Source organism: Oncorhynchus masou, chromosome 16 (genome assembly GCF_036934945.1).
Source record: "Oncorhynchus masou masou isolate Uvic2021 chromosome 16, UVic_Omas_1.1, whole genome shotgun sequence".
NCBI lineage: Eukaryota > Metazoa > Chordata > Actinopteri > Salmoniformes > Salmonidae > Oncorhynchus > Oncorhynchus masou.
Genome location: NC_088227.1, coordinates 4,916,266 through 4,941,525, shown reverse-complemented (window position 1 = coordinate 4,941,525; position 25,260 = coordinate 4,916,266). Strand labels below are relative to the sequence as shown.

Below are 25,260 nucleotides of genomic sequence, written 5' to 3'. Positions count from 1 at the left end.
TGTGTGTGTGTGTGTGTGTGTGTGTGTGTGTGTGTGTGTGTGTGTGTGTGTGTGTGTGTGTGTGTGTGTGAGAGAGAGAGAGAGAGAGAGAGAAACAGAGAGCATGATTATAGGACGTTTTGAGCAACTTGTTTGTTTCAATTTCTTCAACTAATTTAGCTTCTAAGGTTTGTGAGATTTGTTGTTTCAATGACGCTACTAAGAAAAAAATACTAATTCGACTTTACATGTTAGTAATTTAGAAGAGCGACTTTTACAGTTACATTTTAGTCATTTAGCAGATGCTGTCAGCCAGAGCTACCAGGGTTAAATCCACTGCGCAATGGCACACCTAGTCGGCATGGGGCTTCTGGCCCAACTCTCTCAACCACTAGGCTACCTGTCGACAAGTTAGTGCGTTCCTCTTAAAGTAGCGACAACCACGTATCAACCACGTATATAATATAGCTTGTAATACTGCATATGTGGACGTATACTGACAGTGTTGTAGCAGCATCCCGGGGGCTGTATTTCATGACAGAGACACCGATTGCATAATCTAATTATACAGCACGCTTTGCAATAAGTAAACACATTCAAGCTTTGAGATCCAGAGTAAAATAATCTATGCGTTGACAAATCAATATTTTTATGTTATTAGATTAAGACTACATATCGCTGATAGCCAGTCGTGGATTAACGAATTCATATGTCTTTTAAAGGAATGTATAAATCAATAATATACATACTGTAGACTACAGGCCTAGTACAACTACAACACCATAGAAATGTAGCCTATAACATTTACATGTACATTTTAGTCATTTAGCAGCGCTCTTACCTAGAGCGTCGTACAGTATGAGTTGCGTACATGTTCGTACTTTTCCTATAACATGTAGTCCTACACAACGTTTAGTAGTACATCCAGTAGCATAAAACAAACAGATTTTGAAATAAACATCTTAAACAATTTGGCTAATAAAAAACATTAATTAATGGCCATATGATTCAATTCCGGTAAATTAATACTCTTGGATTTGTGTAAAAAGATTAGTAATAACCTAAGGTAAAACAGCCAAGAACGATTGGCGCAATATCACTCCATGCACAGGCTACTACGCCTATAATAAAAGGTACAACCAACAAGTTGAGGGGCAGACAAATCAATTCAGAGACAAATCAATTCAGAAAATATATCTTCTGTAACGTCTTGGCTATGGGCTTATTATTGATCAATTGTATTAAAGTAATTTGGTATGGCACAGCTGCCTATACAAAGGACACTCAATATGTGACAAAAGGAGGGAGATTAACTGTTATATTGGAGTAAATACAACCAGATTTCGAACTAAGCAGTCCACTCAACAACATAGAAATAAAATATATGATATATTTTTTTAAGTCTACCATGCATATGTGCATTGGTGAAGTACAGAATGATTCTGGTTGGTTTAGCTAAGTAAAACACACCACGGTTAGCGTAGACGCATTCGCCCATGGATAGCCAATTGTGTTTAGATGTATGATGAGTGAATACAGCTCGCCAGACAAAACAGTCAGGTCCGGCCACGGTTTCCTCCAGGTTCGGCTAAATCTGTGTCAGACGTGAAAGTTTCACCCAAAACCACTTTCACTACGGGTTCCTGTGTATTTCTTGCAAGCCTGTCCAATGAGAAAGTCGGTCTCGATACTTGCTGACCAATAAGAGCGCGAGTGGCAGTGGGCTGGTCCTGAGCAGCTCGAGAGCGAGATTGAGATAGTTTGGAGACGAAGTCTGGACACGAATTCCACTCGTCTTGCGTCCCTAATATAGAGAAGTGTATGCGTGGAATTCCGCGAGGAACTGAGACTAAACTAACTGTCTCGAGTGGTGAACTCGCTTCAGGACAGGTGAACTCGCTTCAGGACAGGTAAAATCCCCTGCGGGCAGCGCGAGAGTAGTGAGAGTTTGAGGATATTTTTATTCGATGAGGTAAGTAGAAAAAAACATCGACAAAATAGGCTAAAATATTTCCATTTTCTATAGGCCTGGTCATTGTAGTAGAATTATCATTCGTTTGTTTATGATGTATTATTATTTGTTTGTTGCAATATATAATGTATAATTTGTAATCTATTATTGATATTATTAGGCAATTAGTATTATTATTAGTTATTATTATTAAACTATAGGCTCAAACAGCCACATTGTAATAAAGCAATAATAAAGCCATATTGTCACATGGATAATCCATTTTATTTATTTTAGAAAATAGCCTACATGTTTCTATATTTTGAAAGTAGGCGTTTTGGGATGACAATGCATTTTGTTGATCAAAAATATATTGGTAAGCCTTTAATGATAGTATGGCTTGTGCTATGCCCTGTGTTTTTCAGTGCACGGAGAAATGCCAGTATCAGTTTACACCGTGGACAGGCCCCTTACCATTCTGAGGGAGAATTTATGTCGTGTGCTTTCAAGAAATTCTTAATTTACACGAGAAGAACACGGGATATCAACTTATCCATTCGGCGCATGTTTCGGTGTAGGAATTCGGGAATCGTCTGAAGTGCATTGGAAGTGCTGCTCTCATTTCACTTGACCGTGGCCACCGCGCGCGTTTTAAGGGTGTTAGTTGAAAAGCCAAAATCATGACAAATAGACGAAACGGAAATCGTTCTATATTCTGGGTTTGATGGACCGACATGACAGTAAAGGAATGATAGCCTAACATTTAACAAAAGGAGGGGCAGAGAGAGAGAGAACACACAATGAAGGAGAAATCCAAAACTGCCGCAAGGACTAGACGGGAAAAGGAGAACAGCGAGTTCTATGAGCTGGCCAAAATGTTGCCTTTACCCTCGGCTATCACGTCTCAGCTGGACAAAGCGTCTATAATAAGACTGACAACAAGTTATCTGAAGATGAGAATTGTCTTCCCTCAGGGTAAGTATATCTTAAGCTTTAACAATACAGTCTTCTCTTCTATAGGCTATGCCATGTGCCATTTATCTGTAGACTATACTTATTTGTATTTTTCTGTGGGCCCATCTCTTATCTGTTTTTTTGTTTGTTTATTATTTATTCACCTGCATTTTCCTACTGATTAGGTAGTCTATTGAAATTGTATATTATGGTTATTGTGCATAGGTTTATTATGCTACGTTATAGCCTATAACAGCTGTTAATAGGCTATACTGTGTAATTATATTTATTATATTTTATTATATTTTATTATATTTATATTGCGATGACACCTAGCAGCTGCTGTCTTTCTGTTGTAGACATTGCTGATGTTGTTGTTTTATCTTATTAGCCTTTTGATACGTTTTTTTCATCTACCAGTTATTGCTACAATAGGCTACCATGTTGCTACAGTAGGCTAGCGTAATTTCATGCGTGCGTGTGCGTGCATGCGGATGGCCGTCGCAGATCCACGCCTCGGCGTGCCTACATTTAGGCCATTTTCGGGGTCAGGGGATCGAAATGCGTCGAAGGCGATTAGCCACCATCTTCCCTCGATCTCAACAGGCTGCTATGCTGTGTGACTGACAATGACGGCCGCATCAATTATAAAACGCCCTGCGTGCCACTGGCATCTGATCACCTGAGGCGCGAAACAGCGGGAGAAGACCTAATTGATCCACTCAGGTCGCTTTCGATTTTTCCAGATAAAAAATGTCTAGGCCTCTGGGGTGTGATCTCTTCATACTTCTATTCAGTCATACTCATATCTGTTTTTATCACACATGATAGCCTACTCATAGTCAGATTTACTCCATGATCCAAACCCGGAAGTGCACTTTAAATGCTGGTAAAGCCTAAAGTGCACATTACTGCTGCAAGCCTAGTGGTTAGAGCGTTGGACTAGTGACCGGAAGGTTGCAAGTTCAAACCCCCGAGCTGACAAGGTACAAATCTGTCGTTCTGCCCCTGAACAGGCAGTTAACCCACTGTTCCTAGGCCGTCATTGAAAATAAGAATTTGTTCTTAACTGACTTGCCTGGTTAAATAAAGGTAAAAAAAATAAATAATAATAAATAAATATTGGAGAGCATTGTTATGTTCCTTCACTCATTCACAAAGATTGTTCAAAGGTCGGTCTACCACCCCAACATATGAAAATGCACGTTTGACTTACTTCATCCTAGTCAATTGTCAACGACACGGGCTAATTAATAGCCTAATGCATGGCTGGCTACTACTGCCAGCATAGATTTTATCTCCTGATATGCTACAACATTTCCAGAATCAAAATATATGATCTACATTAGTCATTTTATTTTCTAATGGTCTGTTGTTTGGTAAACATGCCTGGGCGAAAATAAATAATAATAGCAAGAACGACATAACGACAGACATAAAGTCAGCAATGGAATAATTATACAGACAGAAAAAGTAGGACTACTAAACAACGGCAAGTAGAAAGTCATAATAAACACTATGGCCTCAGCAAAATCGACAGAAAATAACTAGATTGAACAACAATAACTAGCAATGGATTCTGATTCATACACAATGTTTGGAGAAGGGGAGACTTGTGTCCTGAGAGGAGTGACTGACTGTGAGTGAGTACAACAGAGCGGCGTATGTCTGTCTGGGGAAATGAGGGCTGAGAGAGAGCGGCTTGTTGTAATCCAATCATTGCAGCAGGCTCAACCTATACCCCGCCCGTTCCGGTGTTTGGAAGATATGTTTGCATTGCTGTTGTTTGGCCGGAGAAGAAGTCGAGAGGAGCCAACATATTCAAATAATGATTTACATATTTTCATGAACCCTTGTGTGGTGTTCATGTTTTTGTTATTCTCCCAATGTTCGCAGGTCTGATGGACCCACAACATTATTGGGTTTTTAAAACAATACAGCCATAACAATTAACGTAAAAAATACTTAATACTTAAATGTTGACTTACATCAGTTAGAAGCAATATAGACAGCATACATGGTTAATATTTGCCATTTACCTTTGCTAGATCACCTTTATCAATAAAAGCGCTATTCATTTTATAATCAAGACATGGGTCAAATAAATCATGCTTGTCTTGAAGAAATATAAATGACACAAGGTTTTCATCAATATTGATGTTTATTGCTTTGAACTGATTTTTTTTTACATACAGTACTTTATGGAAATGATAAATGAACCCTGTTGAACACAAAATAAGGCCGGTCTACACACCACATGAGGGACAGAGTTTTACTGTGTGTGTGTGTTGCAAATATATTTCTTACACTTGATGCATGTGTACTGTGTCTTCCTGTCCTTCTTGTGTTCACACACATCACAGCGCTTCTTCTTGCTGCTACTGACTGCAATCTAGAATGATGAAAACACTTAGTTCAGGAATTTTACTAATATCTCACTCACATATATAATTACAGCAGGCCAAGGTAGGAGAGTCAGACACACACACACATGCAACAATATCATTCACACTTACTTCCGGTATTGGAGTTGTTGGTTCTGTGGGTCGGGCGGATGGGGCACCAGCATCCTTCTCCTGAATCCTCCTCACCATGGCTGTAGAATCTGGGGTCCTTGGTATATGTTGCCTACTCTGGATGAGGTCTTAACAAAGCCTTGCCCAGCTCCTCAAGAAAGAGCCATCTCCTCTGGAACTTCCCTCTGTTCCAATCTGGGTTTAACGCCATCCAGATGGCAAACGCGTTTTACACTGAGATGTCCAAGATGTTGAAGTATATCACAAGTGGCCAGCGTAGGGTTCTTCTTTTGCAGCTGTAGCCAGTCACCAGCTTGTCTAAATTGTCCACCCCTCCTTTTGTGGCATTGTAATCCATTATGATTTCTGTTTTTTTCATGTTCCTGGCCACAAATTCTCCCATCCCTATGCAGCGTACTCAAGAGTACCATATTTTTTGCCTTTCTTGGCACGTAGGACACTAGGGACGTGTCGGCTGTGAACACAAACTTAGAGGAATTGAAAGGCCTGTTCTGTGTTTTCAACAGCGGAGGAGGGAGCTCTGGCTTGCTTTTTCATACTGTTCATACCATCGTCAGCTTCCTCTTGAGGAGCTCCTGTCCAAGCTTGTGCAAAGTAAAACAGTTATTGCATGTGATGTTGTGGCCATGGAGTCTCTGTGTCACTTCCAGGAAAACCCACATCCCTTGGTTCTTCTCAGGGGCTCCTCCATCTACACTTGCAAGTTCCACGCATATGATGAAGCAGCATCACAGGAATCCCAGATCTTGATTCCATATTTTACAGGTTTATACGGCATGTACTGCCTGAAGGGGCAGCTGCCCCTAAATGGCATAAGCAGCTCATCAACAGTGGTGTTGGGTCCAGGGTTGTAAAACAGGGAAAGGCAGTCCACCCACTTGTCCCATACTGACCTGATTGCAGTTAGCTTGTCTCTCTGCACTGCCCTGATTGCAGTTAGCTTGTCTCTCTGCACTGACCTGATTGCAGTAAGCTTGTCTCTCTGCACTGACCTGATTGCAGTAAGCTTGTCTCTCTGCTGCGGAGATGGTCTGGTGTCTCGGTTATTGAAGAGGATAATCTTGGAAATAAAGTGGATGTTTTCCAGAGACATTGTTGCACGGAAAAGTTCTCTGACAGTTTCTGCATCCCACAGGGATTCTGTGGATTCCCCATTGGATCTGAGAACACCAGCAAGGATAAGAACCCTGAAGTATCCAAGTAAATTAGTTTTGTCCATCTCTCTGCAAAAACACGCCTTCCCTCCTAATCAGTGCAGTCCAGAATGATTTTCTGTATGGTGTCTGGGATGAACAGTTCAAAAGAAGAATGTGTCCTCCATATGAGTGACAGCCATCTGCGTCGGCCCTGGTTACATCCTTATCACGTTGGCAGCCTTGCGGGGTGGCTCATTCCTTGGGCAAGAAGACCATTAAATGTATTTTTTTTTACATCCATATGTCTCCTCCTGCAGGCTGCTGATGAGCTGGTTGCTGACTGGCTGGTCCTGGGGCTGGCTGAGTGTCAATCTCATCCTATTCTTCTATCACACTGTCAGACTATGAATTGACAGACACAGGACCCTCCTATTCTGAACATTCTTCATCTTCCAAAGTGGAAGACGCTCCTTCCACACTAGCTTTTTTCTCTGCAAAAAATATTTCTAAGGCCTTCTGAGCAGAGATTATGTTTGCCATACTGATTGATTGTGGTAAGGAACCACACATGCAAAGATATTTATTTGATGTGTCCCTCAACCAATTTGCACCTGGCTGGGGTAGAGTGTGGGAAAATACAGCACTTTTTTTTTTTTTTTACAATATACCGAAATAATGTATTGTAATAACATTGTGCAGGTTCCTGCAAGACATTGTGTAGTTTCACACACTGCGAAAGGTAAAGAGTGCATGAAAAGAGGGAGACAGGCTATGTGCTATGTTCAAACAGCAGGCCCAAGGAGGAGGAAGACAGTGTGAAGGCACACAGCAAACCTTTTTGTTTAATTTCTACTTCTTTTCAGATGAAAACACACACTTTCCCTCACTTTTATTACCCTCGGGTCCAGTGGACCCAAACACCACATATGTAATATAAATGTGTAGGAGAGAGCACAGTGTGCACTCAATGAAAATGCGTTCTTTTACAAGTTCTTCACAGAAAATGAGCCGAGGCCAATGAGCCTCAGGTTGAATTTTTTTTTTTCATTGTATCATTTTTCTTCTAGTAACCTTTGAAAATGTATCCCACAGAACCGAACACCACACAGGGGTTAAGAATGTTATTTTCAGGAACCTCTTGACACTATTTCACCCTTCCACAAGATGTCGTCTTGACACGAATCTAGGGTTGTTACCCAAGCAGGCTGGTTGTTCGTTCTATCAGTTCTGTTGGCAGAGACATTAGTTCTGTATCTTTAGACACCACCCAGTAGTTGGTTTTAAATGTCTACTGACTTACTGGCTGGCAACTCCTTACTTGCTAGCTAGCCAACTACGGCTTACATATAGTCGGGTCAAACAGTGCAGCCATAATAACTACAAAGTAGCTGTATTTGCATTTGTTTAAGCTGTTTTATAGTGACATTTATTTGGATTCATGCAAAACAATGAGCTAATGATGCTCGATTTCACCTGACGTAGAAAATGTGCTCTCTCGTCAGGACACCGTTGTTCAGAGGAGCTAGCCAATAACACAGCTAACACAATCACTTCAAACTGAAGCCAGAAATAACTAGCTGCACTTCATTTAGTTGTACCTGTTTTCTATTGATATTTCTTTGTTCATATCGTACAAGATATGCTGATTCGTGATTTTGACTGGCTGAGAAAAGCTGCCTGCCTGTCTGTCTCATAGCCTACTATGCAACAGCTGGAGATCAAATTTGAATATTGAAACAATGTTGCAAATGCTGGAGAGACAGACAGCAAGGTTTACACAAACGTCCGCTGTTGAAAACTAAATGTGAGTCTAAAAGAAATGTGAGATAATGTCTAGATGCTTTTTATAGTGGAGATCAAGTCTATTAATTGTCTGGCTGGGCTGATTAAACAGTGGACTGCACAGTCAGATAGAACAGAGTAGGCTTTTTAATGTCATATATTTAGCCAGTGGTAACTTGTGGCATAGACACCGGCAGGAATGTGGTTTTAATCAATCAGCATTCAGGATTAGACCCACCCGTTGTATAAACAGACAGACGAACTAGCCAAAAGTTGTTTAGAGAACATGGCTCTTCACTTTGTTTGAGTGAAAGAGAGATGAGTATTGCCTGCTGAAAATGACTTTTTTCAGATCACAAATAATTACAAAAATTGACTGTGTCATGTCATAATCCTATTTGGAAAATTCTCCATATAGTTACATACTAGTTTTGTTCAAGTACTGGGCACACCCCTACTATCAATCAAGTTATAGTAACTAGCTTGTCTAACTATCTTAACTGGCATGCCTGCTGGCAAGGTTGGTAGACTTTATAAAATAAGCAATTACTAAATGTAGGCTACTGAATAAGACTCACCATGTTAGCAGGGATGCAGAGGGCATATTTCGTTTCTTAAAGAAAGAGCATCACCAGTCAGGAGGATACAGACAGCTCAAGTGGTATGCTTAGATATGCAGAAAAATAAACACATTTTTGACATAGAAGTAAGCATAATAATTATGGCTCCAGGTTGCAGGAAAAAGCTCTTTCAGATGTTTGAAAAATGCTTAAAAATGCTTAAAATCCCCCCCCCCAGCAATCCTGACATAATTTGCTCCCCCTAAGATGTCTGGGGTTCATGACATTCCTGTGACTGGCTGCATGGTGAAGAATACGTGTATTTGTGTATTTGCTACACATGTATTGGTTATCTAGGTCTTCACTTTATCTAAACCACAATTACCGGTGCAAGTTGCAAGAAATCACGAGGAAGGCTACTTAGATGTGATGATACACAGTGACTAATGAGGACTGATGATTACAAAATTATAATAGGCCTATGCTAATTAATTGTATGACAAAGGCCTACTGATACAAAAACCAACACCATTATTTGGAAAGCTTTCTCTGGGCTATTTGTAACTTTGCACTATTGTGTTTGCATAAGCCTATAAGCTATCAGCCACTATGAATTAGAAATCTCTGATTATTGCTAATCAGAATCATCTACAATACATTTTTATTGTGACCAAGTAATTGTGCACATTATAATCAATCAGATTATTCTACATCATATCGGACTCTACCTACTGAACCTGTATTTGAAATAGCAAACATTATATTTGATTACCATTTGTGATTATAAATGAGCCTACATTGTAAAACATTTCCCGTTGATTTTACAGTAACTTACTGGTGACCAGTTGCATGTAAGTTACTGTAAAAAGCAACAGTATATTGTTTTTGGTTTACTGTTGCATTAATTTACTTGCAGTGTCAATAACGCTTATCAAGATGTTTTATGGTAACAAATACTCTTACCGTGAAGCCTTCTTTGCATATTTCCCAGTGTGCCTTGCCTTTTGGGAGAATTGTACAGTCACCTACCATCCATGGCTGTTAGTGACAGAGACATGGTTCCATCATTTTCAGTCCTGTGGCTTTCACCAAGTGAGTTCCTAGGCGAATGTTATCATGACAATTAAACTATTTTTGACAATACATTATATATCTCATAATAACTTATTTTGATGTCTAGTTTTATCCTAATACAGCTGCCTGAAACTCATGGTTTACAGGCCACATTAGGCCTGCAAGTAGTGTTGCAAAATTCCACTCTTTTCCAAAATTCACAGATTTTCCAAAAATCCTGGTCAAACGATTCTGGATTTCCTGCTTATTCCTTCCTGCTTCCAAGACACTTCCAACTGGGATTTCTGGAAAATATGGGGATTTTGGGAAGGTTACAAGTATTTTGCAACCCTACCTGCAAGTCACATTATGCTGGGTTGCAGAGTAATGTGTAATTCCTGTTGGAATCCAGCCAGAGTTAGGATATCCAACCACTGGAATTTTTATTCACCCACAATTTGCATTGAGATTGACTGTCACGGTTCAGGACATTGGGAGTAGACTATCTAAACCATTTAAACTGGAACAACCATTTCAATAACAGATGCAAAAAAAATCTAACTAACTAATTGGATTAGTTTAGATTTTTATTTAATTTAACTTTGTGTAGAATGCGTTTAATCAATGAATCAATGTACATGCAAAAACACAGATAAAAAAAATTAACTATTTAAACAAATCTACCTGCAGTAGAGCATGCTGGGAAATATGATACAAATGATTTCTAAGACTGTATGGTACCAATAATAATACTGTAGTCTTTTTGGTACCAAATTATCTTACTGTAATTTTTTTTTTTACTGTTGTTTTACAGTAGCTTAAAATTTTACGGTACCAAAAGTTATAGTATTTAATTGACGGTACCATTACTGGTATTTAATATATTGACAGGGGTGTGGGAGGGGAGGGAGAAAGTTGTTCGAACTCAGACAAAATGATGTTGCAATTCGCCTAATTTCCACAAGGGGCCTGCGTTTTACAAGTAGCTCCTATTTTTTGGGTGCTTGTTTTACCTTTTATGATGGAAAATGATTTATTTTTATGATGTGCCTGATTGTATATTTTATTCTATAATATAAAACAGCATGGCCACAAACAAAGCAATGGATATAAATAACAAAACAGGTACCATTTATCTAAGAATTTTGGTATATATTTGTAATAATTATTTGCTCAAACGTTCTCACTTGCTTTTGATTTTGTTCCCCTGTGCTTTTAGTGTGGAATTCTATTTTGAATATGCTACAGTGTTTTATGTAGTATTTTTTACGGTAAAGTCCGAAATGAATTTTTCCCAAAATACATTGTTGTTTACGGTATTCTACTGTATTCAATTTATACAGTATGTTTCTATTCACTATATATTAATTTACTAGGGCAATTACATTTTTTTTTTTACAGTGTACCCATCCTTTAGAAAATCATTATTACGGAAATATGCCTAACTATTTCTTCAGCAGTTGACAAGTTATCAATTGCTTGTGGAAAACATAGCTGAAAAGTAGACAATATAGGCACAGGATGAATTATTTTGGACTATTATTGACATGAATTGGCTAAATAAACATTTTGATTAGGCTTGTATTGAATTTGATGAATGTTTTGGTATATTTTGTATTTATTTTTTATTTAACCTTTATTTAAAAAGTCAGTTAAGAACAAATTCTTATTTACAATAACGGCCTAGGAACAGTGGGTTAACTGCCGTGATCAGGGGCCTAAACACTAGACGTTCTTTATGAAAAAAGGAAAATGTGCCAATTAAAATAGTCAAAAATGTGTCTAAAAACAGAGAAAGCCCTAAACCGTTGTCCGCCCAAACTAATTTTAGGCCTAATAGTCAACAGAATAAAATTTGTGTAGGCCTACTTGTAATGGGTTATTGAAACTGGGGAACAGCTCAGCCTGTCTGAAACCTCGTAATAATCTGAAAAATATCCCTAGAGCAGAGATGTGAGATGTTAACCCACCGGGCACACACTGGTTGTTTCCAAGTAATTTCAATGAATTGACGTCTGTGCCCAGTGGGAAGTTTCTCTGCTCACATCGACTATTCTATGGTTCAGGGCACTTGACGTCCGTTAAGTAGCACTTCAAACGCCAGGTGCATCTATTCTTTGCCTATTAGGCCTATTTGTAAGACATGTAGTCTAGCCTTAGTGCTCATTGAGTCCGCGGTTTCGCTTCTCGAATACATCAGACAAATTAGTAACCTGTACATATTGTGACCCCTGTGATATAGTAGCTGAGTTGAATTGCGAGAAAAACAGCCTCTCACCCATGATTGCAGCGGCTAGCAATTTGAATATGACGCATGCAACGAAGGGACAGACATGCATGCACAACATCACATATCAATATATTATATAATCCTTACATTCATGTCAACATGTTTTAAATAATGTGTCTATAAAGCAGGCATACTTTCGACTGGTCATGTTGTGGAGCTAAAATTAACAGTAAATTGCCAGACAACAAAACATACGTTTTTGCTAAAAGAATGTATGGCCTAATTGCGAAAATATCAAATAGCCTATAGGCCTTGCGTAAAAGAGAAAGGAAACAAATGTATAAAATAGGCTATACTCTCCTTGTCCATTATTTATAGGCCTAAATCACTGCGTCAAGCTCATTGCAAACCAACGCTGCATGTTGCTTTCAGAGGGAGGCTACTTTGCATGCGTGCAGAATGTAAAATATGTTTTCCACGGCACCTGGGTTAATTTGACTTCTAAACAAATAAGGAGATGAGCTGTGCAAAAGCTATTTCAAATGTTGACCAAATAATTTGTGTATTGTTGTTGAGCTGTGTAAACGCGAAGGGATCGTTTGGACAATATTGAAATGTGAAATGGTGGTGGGTTATTCGAGTCTTTACTCAGACACTGATTGTTTTTGTACGATTAGCATTTTCTATCTAGCATGGCGTTGCGAGAAGAGCCGCTTGTATTTATTTGCATTATCGTGTTTTGTTGGTTCCGTTGAGGATGTCATATGTTTCCTGCATTTCAAGTTTTGATGTTCACTTAATTTGTATCAACTTTCTGCAGCATTTTGTTCATCGTACTTAAAAAAAAAATGTTGACACACATAGCTGTATGTATTATTATTATTAAAATATATAGGCGTAGGCCGACAGAGAGAACTGGCGTAATAAACACCAGCATAAAGAAACATTGTCACAAGCGTTACGTGTATTATTGCACGACTATATGGTTTGCGAAAAGGAGCTGATATACATACTGGTGCTTCGTTTCAGGTTTGGGTGAAGCTTGGGGTCACACGAGTCGAACGAGAACTTTGGACAATGTCGGACGTGAGCTGGGATCCCATCTTCTCCAGGTAATTTAGGAAGCTTAGTCTACCAATTTAATAGAACATTCACTGCAAAATATGATGGTTTAAATAGCCAACTAGTAATGAAAATAATAATTCTTAAGATGTATGTAGACATGTTGCATTTGATTTGATAGGTTGGATCCCACATCCTCCAGGTAATTTAGAAAGATTACTAATTTATATTTTCTAAATTACTGTCATGTTCTGTTACATTTAGTTTGATATTTGATCTCACGAATCTGACTGTAATGCATTGAGTGCTCTTGAATAGGCCTCATATTTCTTTGATCTACGCATTAATTTATGCATTTTTTTCTCCAGACATTGGACGGCTTCATCTTTGTTGTGGCGCCGGACGGAAAGATCATGTACATATCTGAGACAGCATCAGTCCATCTGGGACTCTCTCAGGTCAGCACCTGGTCATAGCCTATTCATCTTAGCCTATTTAGTGTTTTTGGTTTTTCAAGTTTTATTTGGTCGAGTGAGTGGAGTCTTTTTTTATTTGCTATGCATAAGGCTTAAGAACTCGTGATATCCATATTGCAAATGTTTTTCATGTTCGATATTATGGAATTATGTTTGGATGGTTGAGTGATTAATACTGTTTAATTACCGAGGTAATTCTTAACAGGTAGAGCTGACCGGGAACAGTATTTACGAATATGTCCACCCCGCCGACCACGACGAAATGACTGCCGTTCTCACCCCACATCAGCCGTACCACTCACATTTCGTCCAAGGTAGGCTATATGAATATAGACCCAACTTGGCGAGAATAAAACCCCATATAGAATACATTTTTGTACGTTGGAAAATAGACTGATATTTTCAGTCTCCTCTTCCAGAATATGAGATGGAGCGCTCTTTCTTCTTGAGGATGAAATGTGTGCTGGCAAAGAGAAACGCCGGCCTCACCAGTGGTGGATATAAGGTAGACGATTTGCAATGGAAGTATATAGCCTAATGCTGCTTGAAAGTACAATCTATGTTGTATACACATTCTATTGATTTAATAAATGCCAAATGAACTATCACTTAATTAAGCGTAAAGATAGGTGTAAGTGTAATTTATGGAAATGTTTAAACATTTACGGTGAGCGTAAAATAATGACGTAAAAAGACTGGACAAAATAGCAACCCCCCCCCCCAGGTGATCCACTGCAGTGGTTACCTAAAGATCCGTCAGTACAGCCTGGACATGTTGTCTTTCGACGGCTGCTACCAGAACGTGGGCCTGGTGGCAGTGGGACACTCTTTGCCTCCCAGCGCCGTGACAGAGATCAAGCTGCACAGCAACATGTTCATGTTCAGAGCCAGCCTCGACATGAAGCTAATCTTCCTCGACTCGAGGTAGGTCTACAGCAAAACATACAAATAAAGCATGGGTTGAAGGATAGGATATGGAGGAGAATAACTGAATTACATTGTCCAACAGCAGGTGTTTTGATGAGCCAGCCATGACATAAACCAGCTATAGTCGTTTTTTGATGTTTTTTCCACTAGTGCTCTGTGACAGTTGTTAAATGACTATTAAGTCCCCAACTTAATAGGACAAAACAGTATTGAATTCACAAAAATGAAATGCTACAATATATTCTATTATTTATGGAGTTATAATGGCTAAAAAGTGTAATGTCTTATTGTTTTAAAGTGGAATCCTGGACCTCAAGCCACTGGGGTCCACTTTACAGAACGTTCTGTTCCTTCTCAGCATGAAAACAAGTTTGGATCCAATAGAACTCTGAGCATATAATGATACATGGAGGGAGAACAGCGTGAACGTCCATGGCTGAAAGAGAGGACAAAAACATTTGCCTTCTCACCCCTTCCTCCCTCCTTCCCTCCCTCCTCCTCTCCCTAGGGTGGCAGAGCTGACTGGTTACGAGCCCCAGGACCTCATTGAGAAGACCCTGTACCACCACGTCCACAGCTGTGACACCTTCCACCTGCGTTGTGCCCACCACCTGTGTGAGTTAGTTACAGTAGGTTGGGCCCTGCCTCGTCAGACTACCTTTTACTGGACTTTTGGCTCTTTTCCTTAACTTCATCCCACACATTGAAATACATTTTTATCAAAGGACACAACTATAAAATACACCAGACCTTGATCTCTAACACACATACAGTATTAGCTAGCTGTGCCTTTCAACACTCCAGAGGAAATCATAACTTGAGATCCACACCACATGTGGTACTCTGACTTAAAGGGTATTGATTCAAAGTTAGGATTCAGCCCCTTTAGAACACACACCAGAATGCTGGTCAGCAGAGTGCAACTGAGTGCCTCAGACCAGAATATCGGCCATCATTATCAATACATTTTCCATCGGTTCGACATGTGGAATCGAGGCCAACAGCCACCGCTCGTTGACACACAGCAGGTGGTCTCTATAACACACCATGGGGACAGCAAGCGATGGAACGGCCCCCTGCCACGCTCAGTTGTCAATCATTCATTTAGAATGACCCATTATAGGTCAAAACAATCCAAACTAAAATATGTCTCCTCTTCTCCTATCTTCTCCCTCCTCCCCAACTCCCACCCCTTCCATCTCCTCTCCTTTGATCCTTACAGTGCTGGTGAAGGGCCAGGTGACCACTAAGTATTACCGTTTCCTAGCCAAACAGGGGGGCTGGGTGTGGGTGCAGAGCTACGCCACCATCGTCCACAACAGCCGTTCCTCCAGACCCCACTGCATCGTCAGCGTCAACTACGTCCTGACGTAAGTCTCATTCTGTTCAATTCAACTCAATTCAATTCAAATCGATTCAAGCTACTCCCTTTCTCTACTTCATCAACATCTGAAGTTGTGGAGGACTAAATATATAAATATATTATTGTTATCATTATTATTATTATTATTATTATTAACTATCTCCACATATAAAACATGACCTTCTCGTGGCCTGTGATATTAGTGAAATACTGACCTCGTCCCCAGGCTATTGCTGACAGTGCATATAACTATTCAAAGCTGGCCTTAGTGGGAGTCACCATAGAATTATATTACTAAATAAAGTGTTTGTCACACAGGCATAATAATGTCTGGAACGGAAAATCTGGAATGGTATCGAACTCATCAAACACGTGCTTTCCATGTGGTTGATACCTTTACATTGACTCCATTCCAGCCATTATTATGAGCCATCTTCCCCTTAGCAGCCTTCTGTGATTTGTCATCATTCCCTTTTTTGCGAATCACACCGAGGCGTGGCTCTGTGCTTGTGGTGTGCTAGCGTACAGGGAGGGGTAGGGGGAAGGTGTTGTGGGAGATGATTGTTTGGTAGATTAAGCCAAATTAGCCAATGCCTATGCGAGGGGAGGTTCTCCCGACCTTTTTGTATTGGCTAATGAAGGCCAAGTTTGACACATTGATCCACCAGACAAGTGTCTGGGAGTGAAATACCAAACAAACTTAGTTCATGATCCCAGCTAGACTGATAGTGGGTAGGGCTGTGGGTACCTCTCACATTCTCAGTTTGTTCCCTTTATGGCCACCTCTATTGCTCCACCCTACTTTACACAGAACAGGTTTTTTTTCGGGTGCGATAAGACCTTTGAGACCAGTAAGATAAACATTGGGGGAAAATAGCTACTTTCATTATTGACCTGGTGTCACAGGAAAGAAAATCTATATGACAGTAAACCGGAAATCGATAGCCATCTCATACATGCTGCCCGTGTTGGATTTTCATTGTTAGGTTTGGATGATCCAGACCTAGCTCTTTAATCTCTCTCTGTGTGTGTGTGTGTGTGTGTGTTCATTTAAGCCGTCTGCATTTCAGCTCTTGTGTATTTACTATTGTTATGTATTTACCGCAAACACCAACACACTCAGAAATACAACTCAATAAGGAGTGAGGCTTCTCTAGTGTATTCATACTGCATGTTTAGCTTGTATTCAGAATGAAACACGTTTAGCTTGTATTCAGGATGAAACACGTTTAGCTTGTATGCAGGATGAAACACGTTTAGCTTGTATTCAGGATGAAACACGTTTAGCTTGTATTCAGAATGAAACACGTTTAGCTTGTATTCAGAATGAAACACGTTTAGCTTGTATTCAGGATGAAACACGTTTAGCTTGTATGCAGGATGAAACACGTTTAGCTTGTATGCAGGATGAAACACGTTTAGCTTGTATGCAGGATGAAACACGTTTAGCTTGTATTCAGGATGAAACACATTTAGCTTGTATTCAGGATGAAACACGTTTAGCTTGTATGCAGGATGAAACACGTTTAGCTTGTATTCAGGATGAAACACGTTTACGTTTAGCTTGTATTCAGGATGAAACACGTTTAGCTTGTATTCAGGATGAAACACGTTTAGCTTGTATGCAGGATGAAACACGTTTAGCTTGTATGCAGGATGAAACACGTTTAGCTTGTATGCAGGATGAAACACGTTTAGCTTGTATTCAGGATGAAACACGTTTAGCTTGTATTCAGGATGAAACACGTTTAGCTTGTATTCAGGATGAAACACGTTTAGCTTGTATTCAGGATGAAACACGTTTAGCTTGTATTCAGGATGAAACACGTTTAGCTTGTATTCAGGATGAAACACGTTTAGCTTGTATTCAGGATGAAACACGTTTAGCTTGTATTCAGGATGAAACACGTTTAGCTTGTATTCAGGATGAAACACGTTTAGCTTGTATTCAGGATGAAACACGTTTAGCTTGTATTCAGAATGAAACACGTTTAGCTTGTATGCAGGATGAAACACGTTTAGCTTGTATTCAGGATGAAACACGTTTAGCTTGTATGCAGGATGAAACACGTTTAGCTTGTATGCAGGATGAAACACGTTTAGCTTGTATGCAGGATGAAACACGTTTAGCTTGTATGCAGGATGAAACACGTTTAGCTTGTATGCAGGATGAAACACGTTTAGCTTGTATGCAGGATGAAACACGTTTAGCTTGTATTCAGGATGAAACACTGAGTTACACTTGGGTTCTCCCTCTAAAAATGGTCTAAAGGTAATACAGATGTATGTGTTTTTACGGCAGATGGAACACTTTTTCCCCCTCAGCACTGGTTTGATTGAACCCTGTGAGATACACCAACATACAGTAAATAAACATCAAATACCTTTCAAATACTGCTGAATTTTACAATACATACTAGACCAGCAAAGCCATTTCATCACCTTAACCTACAGCATTTTATTCCAGCAGTTCACATCGTTCCATTAATAAATCATGATTCTGGGATGGAGAGCCACTGACATATTTCAGATGGGAGGTGGTCTGACTTTGACCCCCATGTGGAATTCAGCTAACACAGCTGAGTTTGCACAAAAGCCTATATCAGCACTATTGGCTCGAGCATAGGTCACCGAGAGGACACATAGGATAGAGAACCAGTCACTGCTACAGTACCTGCAAGAGCAATAACCATGTTTGTGTTTCAATTAACACCCTATTCTCTATAGTGCACTACTTTTGACCATGGCCCATAGGGCTCTGGTCAAACGTAGTGTACTATGTAGGGAATAGTGTGCAATTTGTTGTGCCCCCTATGTCTCACAAAACACTGACTATCCAAATATTGCCTTTCCCATTGCAAGGTGCCACACACATAAAGAGCGGGTCATATTAAGAAACATACTACAGTAACTGGTTGAGTGGGGTCAGAGACAGGGAACAGGGGTTTAAAATGGCACGTGCTGGTATTACATAGTGCTGGTGTGAGAAGTTAAGAACAGGGCCATGTTTGCAGAGCGTTTGACACGAACCGCTTCATGACGTTGAAGTCTGATCTCATTCCCAGGACAGTGGGTTACAATGCTAAGGTGGTAGATGCATTATATGATACGTACATACAGGTGACAAATGAATAGTCAATGTTATGTTATTGGGGTTGTGTGTGTGTGTGTCGGGGTACATTTTCACCTCAAGAGAATGTGAGATGAGACTGAGGGAGTAGATTCACAACAGGCATGGTGTTGACATTATGGGAATGGTTGTAATTTGTGTGTGAGTGGAAGTGCGTGTGTTCTGACAATGTTTTGTGCAGTAGCAGTGAATTATTACCTTTGCTTCGGGTGTTGGTTGTGTTTCTCAAAAAAGGAGGGTTAATCTCTCAACCTAGTTTATCTTATATAACCTACTCATTTCTAACTGTCATCCCATTAATAAATGAATCAAAACTCCAAAGAAGGTGTTAGTGAATTATGTCTCACTCACTATCAATAGTAAATATTGGCAGAGACAATGGTGTATATATATATATGGTGTATATATATAAAAGCAATATATATATATATACAGTGCCTTGCGAAAATATTCGGCCCCCTTGAACTTTGCGACCTTTTGCCACATTTCAGGCTTCAAACATAAAGATATAAAACTGTATTTTTTTGTGAAGAATCAACAACAAGTGGGACACAATCATGAAGTGGAACGACATTTATTGGATATTTCAAACTTTTTTAACAAATCAAAAACTGAAAGATTGGGCTTGCAAAATGATTCAGCCCCTTTACTTTCAGTGCAGCAAACTCTCTCCAGAAGTTCAGTGAGGATCTCTGAATGATCCAATGTTGACCTAAATGACTAATGATGATAAATACAATCCACCTGTGTGTAATCAAGTCTCCGTATAAATGCACCTGCACTGTGATAGTCTCAGAGGTCCGTTAAAAGCGCAGAGAGCATCATGAAGAACAAAGTACACACCAGGCAGGTCCGAGATACTGTTGTGAAGAAGTTTAAAGCCGGATTTGGATACAAAAAGATTTCCCAAGCTTTAAACATCCCAAGGAGCACTGTGCAAGCGATAATATTGACATGGAAGGAGTATCAGACCACTGCAAATCTACCAAGACCTGGCCGTCCCTCTAAACTTTCAGCTCATACAAGGAGAAGACTGATCAGATATGCAGCCAAGAGGCCCATGATCACTCTGGATGAACTGCAGAGATCTACAGCTGAGGTGGGAGACTCTGTCCATAGGACAACAATCAGTCGTATATTGCACAAATCTGGCCTTTATGGAAGAGTGGCAAGAAGAAAGCCATTTCTTAAAGATATCCATAAAAAGTGTTGTTTAAAGTTTGCCACAAGCCACCTGGGAGACACACCAAACATGTGGAAGAAGGTGCTCTGGTCAGATGAAACCAAAATTGAACTTTTTGGCAACAATGCAAAACGCTATGTTTGGCGTAAAAGCAACACAGCCCATCACCCTGAACACACCATACCCACTGTCAAACATGGTGGTGGCAGCATCATGGTTTGGGCCTGCTTTTCTTCAGCAGGGACAGGGAAGATGGTTAAAATTGATTGGAAGATGGATGGAGCCAAATACAGGACCATTCTGGAAGAAAACCTGATGGAGTCTGCAAAAGACCTGAGACTGGGACGGAGATTTGTCTTCCAACAAGACAATGATCCAAAACATAAAGCAAAATCTACAATGGAATGGTTCAAAAATAAACATATCCAGGTGTTAGAATGGCCAAGTCAAAGTCCAGACCTGAATCCAATCGAGAATCTGTGGAAAGAACTGAAAACTGCTGTTCACAAATGCTCTCCATCCAACCTCACTGAGCTCAAGCTGTTTTGCAAGGAGGAATGGGAAAGAATTTCAGTCTCTCGATGCGCAAAACTGATAGAGACATACCCCAAGCGACTTACAGCTGTAATCACAGCAAAAGGTGGCACTACAAAGTATTAACTTAATGGGGCTGAATAATTTTGCACGCCCAATTTTTCAGTTTTTGATATGTTAAAAAAGTTAGAAATATCCAATAAATGTCGTTCCACTTCATGATTGTGTCCCACTTGTTGTTGATTCTTCACAAAAAAATACAGTTTTATATCTTTATGTTTGAAGCCTGAAATGTGGCAAATGGTCGCAAAGTTCAAGGGGGCCGAATACTTTCGCAAGGCACTGTATATACTGTATATATTGGAGAAATTCCTTATTGTACATCATTTTATATACTGTATTGCCACAATTCTGTGAAATAACATGTTTTAAATGTGCTCACTACGTGTGCAAGTCACACCTCTGTGACACCCTGATGAAGGTCTATTGAGCAAACTGTTGGTTGAGGGATCAATTGAATTGTTCATGGAGTATTCTAGATTGCTATTGCGCCAGAGTTCCATCTTTTTTTGCTAATGTGCTCGCTCTCATCTGTGCCTGTGTGTGTAGAGATACTGAGTATAAGGGAATGAAGCTCTCCTTGGACCAGATGAGCCCTAGCAAGCCAGCGTTCCACTACAGCAGCCCTCCGAGTCGTACAGAGGAGAAGAAGGGGACCAAGACCCGTATGACACACACCAAGGCCAAAATCAGAGTGTCTCCCTACCCACAGCAGGTAAGACACTTGGTACCGGTGTGGTGTACACTGTGAACAGGTCTGATTATTTCGCCCTTAGCCACAAACTCTCTTAAGCTCGGTTCAGGTACAAGAGCCAACATAAAGCAAGACGGTGCCTCTTTACAATGACGTGATACATATTTACTTCTTCATACTTTTCTCCAGTTTTCAGCCTTTCACCCCGAGCGTTCCGAGTCCGACCAGGACAGCCAATGGGAAGGCAGCCCTCTGACAGAATCTGCCTCCCCTCAGCTGCTGGACCAAGGTGAGGGAGCGGAGGGCGGGGCCTGTGCCTACAGACTCTACCCGGACTCCGGCTCCCTCTGCTATGGCCTGGCTCTCTCCGAGGAGGACCTCACACACAGCCACACCCACTCCCACCATCCTGCCACTGCCTGCGACAGCGGTGCCCACTGCCAGGCTGGCCGTTATTTCCTGGGCGCTGCTCCCCAATCTGGACGGGAGGCCTGGTGGGACGCAACACGCTCCGTCCTCTCTCTGCCCAAGTCGTCTTTGGAGAATGGCGAGGGCTACGACCTCACTTCCTACCACAGCGTGGTCCATGGTGAGGCGTTAGGGTCACAGCCATCTGGTTAGAAAATCATTAAACGTCACTTTTCCCTGGTAGCTCCTTTATTGAATAGGCCAATGGCATTATGGACCATGGGAAGTTGTTTACACTGTTTCTCGCCAGTATGCTGATTGTTACCGTCTGTTTGCAATAATTTCCCACTGTTCAAGAACACTTATTTCATCTTTCATGTCCTCAAACTGAGAGACAACTCCCAAAGATGCTGCTGCCAGGAATGTACTGTCTATTAGGGATTTACATGACTTGTTCAGTTGTATGCACATTATCAAATATTATTTCACGCTTACTGTGCAAACGATAGTTGAAACAGGTGCCAGCTAGGTCATGTGGATGAATGAATATATGACAAAATGTAGTCCTCCATTCCAGTCATATTTTAAGTTTGTATTAAAAACCCCTAGAGTCGATGTCTGCGCCCCAGTGGAAAACGAATTAGCATAATACAATCTATCAGATTAAGATGGAGATATCTGCATTGGATGTGTCTCAATCCACCGCATCTGCCCGATGACGCACTTCCGCATCTGCGGTGAAAGGTGGCAGAGCCAGAGTCAGACCCTGAGACACCCTGACAATCGGTCTGCAGCATCCGAACGGTTTGGCCTACAAACCCTCACAAGCACAAGGGTGTTCTCCATTTTGTTCTATGACCCCCACAAGCGTCTTGGGACTCGTCTGAAGTCGTTACAGCCGATCTGCCAACTTCTGTCTGTAGCGTCCGAGCAGTTTGGGCTACACTCTAATATGACACATTTTGGAAAGGTGAGACTCTCACGAACATGTACATGTGGGTTGTTTTGCTCTAGGACGACTCGTCACGAGACTCATCTGAAGGTCCCCCGGTACCAGTGGAGTGCCAAAAATAAGGGGTTAAATACATGTAAAAAAAAAAATCTTCCTGATCTTTCTTAAATCTCTCAGAACAACCTTCCTTTAGATTTTTTGGTGGGACTATCTGTTGTTTCATTCATTCAAATAGCTAAATGATCCTCTGTCTTAAAACAATTCCATATAGCTTAGGCAGGGATTAGACTGTTATGGGTTAATTGCAGTCATAGGCACTAACACATGAGTATTACATAAATATGCAATAAATCCTGTGTACTGTGAAAATCATAACAATATGTACATTTCAGTTTGGGATGGCTCTAAGAGTTTTGTTGATTAAATGGTGGTATTATTATTACATACATTTTGAGATTTTAACCTTGGATTTCTAAACGTTGCCACTTTGTCTAACAGGAAGGGGTCACTGGGACGAAGAGAGCGTGGTCAGCTCACCAGAAGGGGGCGGAGGCTCCACCAGTGACTCGGGCGAGCGTTGCCGCGATGGCACTAACAGTGACCATTTTCGAGCGAGTCCTCAGGAGCCCAGCAAGATGGAGACTCTGATCCATGCCACGCAGCACATGATTAAGGAGGAGGAGAGCCGTTTGCAGCTGCGCAAGGGGCCACTGGACCCCCTGGGCCCAGTGGGGGCCCCCTCCAACAACAGCCCCTGCTCCTTCACCCCCTCTACCCTGCCCCTCCCTCAGGCCGCCATGCCTGGCGTGGTGTGCCGCGGGCCGGGGGTCGCCAACGGCATCAACCTCACCCTCACCTCCGAGCGCCTCTATCCCCGCGATGATGGCGGCAAGGTTTTGGATTCCCACGGCAACATCGACAACAACATAGCCAGTCCGGCGTCTCTGTCGCGCCTCAGCAGCCCCAGCACCGATGGGATCCCCAGGTCAGGCCTGTCTGTCTCAAAAGACTACCTGCAGGGTCAGACAGATGTCTCACCCCACCACCACCCTCTAGGGCAGCAGGGGAGCCCACTGCCTTACCAGGCCCAGGAGATGCAGCCCCTGGACAGGCATGCTGCCTACGCCCTGACCGGCTACTCCCAGGTGCACCTGTATGACGCAGAGAGCCTGAGGAACTACTCGGGGCTGGGCTGCGGAGGGGCTCAGTACGACATGGTGCCCCACATGAGGATGCAGGCTGACCAGATGCAAGGACACAAGGGCACGTCAGTGATCATCACCAATGGGAGCTGACCATACATAACGGACAGATCCATCCTAGTGTCTCAATGATGGAGTGTGTATGTGTGACTTATGAACGGAATCCTCCTCATACAGTTTGGTCTTTTTGTTTATTTTTTGCGCCTGACATAGGACTTAGGATATTCCCCATAACACCGGTCTGCTCTGTTACACTTCACTGTGCCCTTGAGAGCCCAGACCCAGCAAGCAAAGCTGGTTGCAATGATGTCAGGCTGGCAGCTTTTGTTATGCCTTAGTCAAGTTGTATACTGATAATAAAAGGTAATTCTTTCAATGCCTTTTTACCGACCAGAAAAATATGTCTTGACCTGGTTGTAACCTACTGAAATTGTAACCAAAATATGACATCATTAAAAAGACATCGTAACTTGTCATCTTGTTATCTGACGTCTACAAACCAGTTTACAACTAGAAACTGATGTAATTATGACGTTTCATTCCAAATATTGCCCTCTGGACAATTGAATTCCCCCCCCCCCTGCATTGAACTGAGACGCTGCAGAATGACTATTCAAGTTTTCAGTGAGTTTTGGTTAAAGATAAACCCAATATTTTAGACCCAACATAGTCATGCACCAGTAAGTAGGTCTATCGGAGTGAACTCTCACATTTTGTCATGGTAGTAGACAATATGCAATTCAATTGCATTTACCCCCTTGACCTCAACTGATTTAGTATTGCTTAACTTTCTCAAAAATACTTCAATTTTTTAAAATTTATTGTTATTAAATGCTTATGTTTTTCCATATTTATTAATTGTGTCGAATATTTTTTTAAATTTAATCTCATTTTTTCAAAGTACAACGTTTGGTGGCAGGGTTGCTTTAGTTTCAAAGTTTGCATTATCTGTGTACCCCTTTGAAGGATTATATATTATTTGCATTATCTGTGTACCCCTTTGAAGGATTATATATTATTTGCATTATCTGTGTACCCCGTTGAATGATTATATATATTTTTGCATTATCTGTGTACCCCTTTGAAG

General features: G+C 40.9%; 1 protein-coding gene across 1 annotated transcript; it reads left to right on the top strand.

Moving 5' to 3' along the window:
- The first annotated feature begins 2,720 nt into the window (after positions 1-2,720).
- LOC135557364 (single-minded homolog 1-A-like) lies at positions 2,721-24,286 on the top strand. Its single transcript, XM_064990576.1, has 11 exons — positions 2,721-2,905; positions 13,212-13,294; positions 13,613-13,702; positions 13,926-14,034; positions 14,140-14,225; positions 14,445-14,644; positions 15,156-15,262; positions 15,870-16,017; positions 21,467-21,632; positions 21,801-22,200; positions 23,470-24,286. Exons 1-11 carry the CDS (start codon positions 2,731-2,733, stop codon positions 24,264-24,266), a joined length of 2,361 nt encoding a protein of 786 aa, XP_064846648.1. The 5' UTR covers positions 2,721-2,730; the 3' UTR covers positions 24,267-24,286.
- The last annotated feature ends 974 nt before the right edge of the window (positions 24,287-25,260 follow it).

What these genes read in the sequence shown, in the direction of transcription:
- LOC135557364 (XM_064990576.1), top strand. Translation starts at nt 2,731, where the DNA reads ATGAAGGAGAAATCCAAAACTGCCGCAAGGACTAGACGGGAAAAGGAG. An exon ending in TCCATCTGGGACTCTCTCAG is followed by an intron (nt 13,703 to 13,925) that starts GTCAGCACCTGG and finishes AATTCTTAACAG; the next exon opens with GTAGAGCTGACCGGGAACAG. An exon ending in AGCGTCAACTACGTCCTGAC is followed by an intron (nt 16,018 to 21,466) that starts GTAAGTCTCATT and finishes CTGTGTGTGTAG; the next exon opens with AGATACTGAGTATAAGGGAA.